Source organism: Oncorhynchus masou, chromosome 1 (assembly GCF_036934945.1).
Source record: "Oncorhynchus masou masou isolate Uvic2021 chromosome 1, UVic_Omas_1.1, whole genome shotgun sequence".
NCBI classification, from domain to species: domain Eukaryota; kingdom Metazoa; phylum Chordata; class Actinopteri; order Salmoniformes; family Salmonidae; genus Oncorhynchus; species Oncorhynchus masou.
The window spans coordinates 22,506,839-22,514,323 of NC_088212.1; the positions used below are offsets into that span (position 1 = coordinate 22,506,839).

Below are 7,485 nucleotides of genomic sequence, written 5' to 3' on the forward strand. Positions count from 1 at the left end.
TATGAATGAATCATAGTGCTAGATCAATACTATCCACAGAGTTAAACGTTTTAAATGGTTATTGCCATCGGATTGATTTTTGCAGCCATTAAACACAGAGACTAAATTGGGGACCCTCAAACCTTTAGCATGATCATTACATACTTATGAATATTGCTGTTAAATACAGGTTACAAAGGGTACTTGGCCTTTAATGGGTAACCAAATGGATTTACTATTGTTGAATGAGTGTAAGGTGCTTCTATCAGGGGGGAGTGTGTGTGTATGTGTGTGTGTGTGTGTGTGCGTTTAAGTTTATTTCTCATATGCGCAGGATGCACATGGTGTACACAGTTCAAACAAATGCTTACTTGCAGGTTCCTTCCTGAAAATGCAACAACAATTAGAAATAATACAAAAATAAAGATGTAATTAAATAGAATACACATTTTGCATAAGTATAACTACAGGAAGGAGCTCAACAATTTACAGTACAATATTTATATTTGGATAGCAAAGTGTTTAAATTGTGCAGTATTTAGTAAAAAATAAATGTGTTTGTGTGTGTGCATCCGTGTGTGTGTTCGTGAAATAATTAGTTAAACTTTGTGTATTTTATCTTCTGCACAGCATGTTCCCTATTCCACACGATTATAGAACTTAAATCCTTCATGTTTCCTGTTGGGTCCATGTAAAACCAAATAGTTTTATTTCTATAAATGTTGTGTGTAATGTTCTATTTCCCAACTTATTTTTTTCCAACAACCTTTAAAGCACATTTGATTAAATCAGTAAAATATTTACAATTTACAATAAATTATTTATTTCATTTTAAAACATTTTTGAAAGTGCTTCTTGGTGAAGTATATTTTTTAATAAATAAAGCGACACATAAGCTTTCCATTTTACTGAACTGAAACAAGTAAATAACAACACTCAACACTCTCTCAGCACACAAGGTCAGAAGAGTCTTCATCGTCACCTTACACATAAATAATAGTCTATGTATAGCAGGGTTATATACAGGAAAACAAGCTGACAGAGTGACAGAAACAAAGTATTATTTAAAACGATGGAAATTGAAACATGAAATACCTTTAGTACTACCAGTTGATGAATAAGATGATGAAAAATCATAATCCACAATGAATGAAAGGAGATTTCCTGTTGGATAAGTCTTCCTGTTCCTAATCCTGGTCCCGGAGTTCCAATTTATTCCCTGTCAATGGATGGGTGGTCAAATCTGGTCCTGATGATTATCATATTTATATTGGACTGGGATGTTTTTCCACAGATGATCTAAAGTCTAGCTGCCATTATAAAACTGTCCGTCCAATTGACAATGTGATATTTCCAACTCTGCAGACCATGGAGGGGGAAGAAGCCGCAGCAGTCCTCTTGTATAGTAAAATGGGAGAGGCACATGTTGAAATGTTCTCAACTTTGCGGGAAGGAAAGTTCTGTGAGAAATACATTTTGTGGAGGAAGTGGTGGTCTCAGGGTTGTTAGTTAGCGGCTGATGGGTAACTGTGGTAAGGCCATGCCTGGGTGGGTGAGGTGGTTAGGGGCGGACAGCATCGAGAAGGGATGACCTGTGCACAGAAAGACATATATATATATATTTTACTCAATTAGACTAAATACACAAGAACTATAAATGATGCGATGTGAATTGAAATACATTATAGTCAATAACTATCTTTGATCATCTGCATCGAAGAATGGCGTTAAAAAAATGTTGAATTATGTTAGAGCCAAAGTCACCTAAATGTACATGCATGTGTTGTCCATCGAGATGAAAAAAACAACTCACTGTCTAGGTATCCATGCAGAGCCAGCAGGTGTGGTCTGTCGGGACTGCTAAAGGGGGAGTAGAGGTTGTCTGGCAGTGAGGGGGGGATTCTGGAGTGGGGATGGGGGGCTCCCTGGAGGTGACCATTGTGCTGGGGGGGAGGGTGCTTTTTATGTCTTGCTCTGCAGTTTTGAAACCAAACCTATATGAAAATGGAACGTTACTAAAGACCGTTGAATGATGCATGCAACAAGTAATCTGGTATAGATTAATGATTTTATTATATCATATTATTTGTTTTATTACATTATTGTTTTAAATCCTAAATGTCTAACAACCTTACACCCGCTAGTTTGATATTGTCATACATACTTGTATGACCCGTCTGCTCAGTCCTGTCATGTCTGACAGCTTCTGTAGAGTCTGGGCATCAGGGTTGTTGTCTTGGTTAAACTGAGACTGCATCACCTGGGAACACACACCTAGCAAACTCAGTCATGAATCCCCAAATTCAGCTGAATATTCACTGAATCAAGCAAATTCAGTCAGTCAGTCACATTTATCTGAATTATGTAGAACGCACAACTAAAACTAACATTCATCCTGTCTTTGTTCAGTCTCTCTCTGTCATACAAATACTGTGCACACTTTCAGACTCACTCGCACATGTAAACACACACCGACAGTACCTGTAGCTGCTCAGCGCTGAAGGAAGTACGTGCTCTCTTGGCTGGTTTGGGTTGGCCATCCTGATCAGAGGGGAAGGCTCCCTCCAAAGTGAGACCCGTCCCTAAATCACACGAACAGGGTGGAAAAAAACACCACACAGTGTTATATTGTTTGTCTCATTAAACAACGGAAAGAGAAATAGGCTACACATGTAATGTGTGCAGGTGCTGGACATCAAAGCATACAATCCTAAGAGTAAGACATGTAGGACCCCAATTATGTCTGAATTCTCCCCCAATACAGTTTACTCAGGGATGAATCCTACCTGGAAAATTCCATACATGGAGATTTACTTGATTAAATTCTGAGGCAGCATGCATCCCACACAAAAATGTATTAGGAATCAGTACCCTTTCCTTGGCTCATATTTGGGCTCCCTACTATTGTCTGTGACACTCGTCTGACCACGTACCGTTCTCAGCTGCTCTCTGGAGGTTCTCCACCATGGTGTCGTAGTGGGCCCGACAGAGCACCCTGCCCTCCACCAGACCAAACTCCTCCCCCGTGGACAGCTGCCTCTTACAGGAGTAGCAGGCGAAGCAGGCCAGGTGGTACACACTGCCCCGTGCCCGCCGCACCCAGTCACTGGCATACACCTGGCGCCTGCACTGGCCACACTTGGTGCCAAACTTACTGTGGTGAGACAGAGAAGAGCAGGGGGAATTGTCACTAGTCTTTTACTCCTAATGAAAATAAACTTGTCTTCATCTGACATGTTGTGCAGACCAGGGACAGAAATAAGTCCTTTTATTGTAAAAGATTACAGACAGCATTGTTTACAGTTTTCCAAACGAATTTCACTTTAGTCAAATATTATTTATCCTTCTGTTAATTAAAACCATAACAAGCAACAGCAATAAGATCATAATAACAATTTAATTATAGAATAATGATGAGAATTTATAACAATCGCGTTTACTTGACATGCTTCAAATATAGAGTGAGTGAGAAAAAGAGACCTTGATAAAGGACATAATATTTTAGCAATGGCCCCGGTCTGAGGAGGGAATAATACTCTAATAAATGAAGATCAACAAAACGAATAATCTAAATTTAGTGATCTCAAAGTTGTAAGAATCATGGTTGAGAGTAAAAATGTTGATAATGTCCGCCACATTATCACTAAAGACAACAATTAAAATATATATAAAGAAGAGAAAAATAACGTGACAAAAACTATTTATCGGTCGTAAAGTATGAATGTTATAAATGGTCTAGGTTTTTATTCAAATAGCCTCGTTAAAAGATTTGCATTTGTTGTTGCTTTACCAAACGTAAAACTTGTAGTTGTATTTATTTGATTTAGAAGTTACAACGAAAAAAACAGTACAATCCTGTTTACTTGCCCCAAGACATAATGAAACACTCGCCTTATAACAATGCATTTTTAGTAAAATGTATAATAACGATGATATGATAAGTAATCAATTGTTTATGAACATTCGTCCTCGTGCCAAACATAGAACATACATTTTAAGGAAAACAAATAGCAAAACTTACCCTACCTGAAATAATCCAATTTGCAAAATATTTCTTTGTTTTTGATGTAGCAGCTATTGTGCTGACGTAATGATACTCTGCAGACTGAACACTCCAGACATCCCACGTGCCAATTTAAATTGTTCACCTGCAATGATAAATAAACACTCATTATAATGATGATAATAATAACAATAATAATAACAACAACAACAATCATATAATAATGTTTTGTTCGGCGTACTTATTCTATAAAATGGAAGTAATATGAAAGACTATGCAACTATGCATGCAATTCGTGAGGATTAAACAGGGTTTAAATTCAATATTAAATGATTATTGATTTGAGCAGTGTAACTAAAGGCATTATAATGCTCACTTTCAGTAGGTATCTGTCTTGAATCTCTGTGCCGCAGTTGGCACACTGGTTTTTCCCCGTGGACCGAACTGGCTTCGGGGAGGCCAGGTTCGGATGCGAGCACATAGACGGTGTTACCGGAGGACTGGGCAGGAGAGGAGCCTCTTCTTTTACATCTGCGTGAGACTCCCCATCCGAGTGAGACTGAGGTTTGGGATAGATTTTTCTTGTCATAATCTTATATCGCCAGGGATGCAAGGTAGGCTACAAGGCCTCTCGACTTGTATAAATTACAGGACACATGGCACAGCACATGACAAACTCACAGGATACAAGAAAACAAACATTGTATGCAGTAGCCTAAATGCAACACAGATTTCGAATGAAATGGGCTTAGAACAACACCCTGCTACTGAAAACAAAACTTAAAAAGGCCTGTCACAAAAGTAAACTATGAAAATGGGGGTCGGGAAATGAAAAACAGTTAGTCCAGGTTCGGCCAAGACTCCGATTATCAGTTTACACTATGTCGATGTTCCTATTTTGATTAGATAACATAATTAATGTCTTAAGTCGGAATAACTCACCATTATCAAGCTATTCTGTTTGTCGAGAAACAGCGGTGTGGATGAAGCCTGGAGCTGCGCCAAAAGTCTGCTCTGCGCCCTGCTCTGCTCTGAGCATTACGCATCCCTACCAGCCCATACTGCAAGCTATATCCAGTCCAAAACAATGAATAACACTTTCTACTGCATTTAAATCCTGGCGACAAAAGCTACATTTGCTGAAGCAATTATAATTAAGATTTATCTTTTTCTTTTACGCACAACCCGTAAACTACCTCCTTAAATAATCGCATATAGTTCCCTTGCAATCGAAAGCACTGAAAAGATGGACTACCTGCAATTAGTGATGGCTTCAAATGCTGGGGATAAGAGGCAGCCAGTGTCAATTTCAACTGTCAATCAGAGAAGGCATCGCGCCACCAGAATAATTGCATATTTTAATTTTAATAGCCGTAATCGAAAATCGAATTTCTCAACACAAGACTAAGATTTGAAGAGCCTCAATTGAACATCGCACTATTCATAGTAGCCTACATAAGTTGCCGCTGATCTTGAAACATAAAGGAGGGTGATTGTCTCGGCTTCCCTTATGATAGGCCACTTGAGCCTCTCTTGGTGATTAAAACGGTATTCAAAGAGTGCCAGAAATCTGGTTTTGGGTGGAATTCAGAATCTATTTTGTCCTTCGTTTAAACAAAATTAGGCTAGCACAATTGTGAAATGTGTTTATAATTATCATTAAACACAGGCTGGAACGTGGAAAACAAAAAGGCAATCAGCTGGGCTATTCAACGAGCAGCGCAGCCGAGCAATTAGCATAAGGCTTCACTTGCAGTGAGTCGATAGCCTGTACTGCATATACTCAGATAATTACATGTCATGTCATACCTGCTTAACGAAAACATTGTCCAATAAGACTTTATTCTCCTCCGGGAGTGGAGATGGAACTTCATTGTTCCAGTACATGCAGGGGACCCGTTAACACTGTAGTTTAACTAAGTGAGAGGCAGGCGGTATGTAAGTAGGGTCCCGGAAGGGTCCCGGAATGGGTTTAGTAGCGAATTACAATTTTACACATGAAAATGTAAATTGAAACAGCAAAAAAGCGTTTAACCCCTTGCACGGACATTCATAAAAGTAGGTTGAATTGTCCATGACGGTTAGCTTTACTGCCACTTCCGGTTGGTGTTTATTTCCAAGATACAGTCCTTTGCGCTATATATTGTTGAAGCTGCAGCCAGCAGAAAATTAGTCCAAATCGACGCTGGTCTGCGATGTATCGGCATGCGCTGAGTTGGGGAGGCTATCCCGCGCGCTCTGCACGGTGTAGGTCGGTGCGTTCAGGAAATTCAGCGACCGGTTTCCATTCAAGGAAGCTCTTGAGGGGATGACCGACAATCACTGGTCCTTCAGGCACTCGCCCTCTCCACCTCTCCAAAAGGGACGTTACTCCGGTCTGCCTTGAGAGGAATAGGAGTGGGGTGGGGGCATAAATAACATAATTAAGATTAGCAGATGATGAAAATAGGCCTATCTATAATCTCGTTTACCAGTACTATACATGGATGCTTCAAAGTGCTACAGTAAATGTGAGATCATGCATAAATATGATACTTACAATTAAATAAATAGGCCTACTATTATGTGAAATAGAAAACTTTTGGCTTAGAAAAAAGTAGATGTGGTAAAGTCACAAATACAGGAGCACTAAATTATGTTTCCTACCCCATTCACTTTGTCTGCAGTAATTGTGATGATTTGAGGTTTGAATCAGCTGAATGCATACTTTTTGGATCATACTGGAGATACTGAAACTTTTAAAGCAGGTGTAGGCAACCCTGCTCCTGGAGTACAATAGGTACTGCAGAATTTTCTTCCAACTAGGCACCACACCTGACCAACAACTAATCGATCAGTTCAATGATTGTCTAAATTCAACACACCTGGTCTTCCAGGTCGGTTAAATCAAAAATATGAAGTACCTGCTGCACTCCAGGACCACGGTTGCCTGCCCCTGTTTTATAGTAACAGGAGATCAAATATGAATAATTGGCCAATCAAAATAAACATTTAGGTCTAATTATTTGTTCATTTACTGGTTTCTTAAATTCAACAAATCTCAATATTATTGGACATTTCAGAAGTGTTTGTGTTTTGATGGGAGGCATCCTTTAATGGAATGTCTCTCTATGAAACCATGCCACACCTCTTTCTCTTGTAGAGAGAACACACTGCAAACAGCATTCAACGTCTTTATGAGGACATTGAGTGTTCCTTGCGTGTTACACTTTGGGATTGTCTCAGGAACTTCCATTGATGAATTGTAGACCTACTTAATTGTTCTGACACCAAAACAAATGTGATTAAGTATGAACTGGAGGAACCACATTGTCCTGCTTGTTACATTAATGTCTTCCGCCTGTTTCCCCATGGAGTTGTAATTCAGGGGAGTGTCACTGGGGCTCTCGAGTGGTGCAGCGGTCTAAGGCAATGCATCTCAGTGCTAGAGGCGTCACTACAGACACCCTGGTTTGAATCCAGGCTGTATCACAACCGGCCGTGATTGGGAGTCCCATAGGGTT

The 7,485-nt window shown here is 39.6% G+C and overlaps 1 protein-coding gene across 1 annotated transcript; it reads right to left on the reverse strand.

Annotated features, from left to right (window-relative positions):
- Positions 1-875: 875 nt before the first annotated feature.
- Positions 876-5,872, reverse strand: LOC135548482 (LIM/homeobox protein Lhx6-like). Its single transcript, XM_064978165.1, has 8 exons — positions 5,792-5,872; positions 4,359-4,541; positions 4,006-4,127; positions 2,913-3,133; positions 2,461-2,561; positions 2,144-2,239; positions 1,793-1,973; positions 876-1,571 (listed from the first exon to the last, which is right to left on the reverse strand). Exons 1-8 carry the CDS (start codon positions 5,867-5,869, stop codon positions 1,489-1,491), a joined length of 1,065 nt encoding a protein of 354 aa, XP_064834237.1. The 5' UTR covers positions 5,870-5,872; the 3' UTR covers positions 876-1,488.
- Between the last annotated feature and the right edge of the window lie 1,613 nt (positions 5,873-7,485).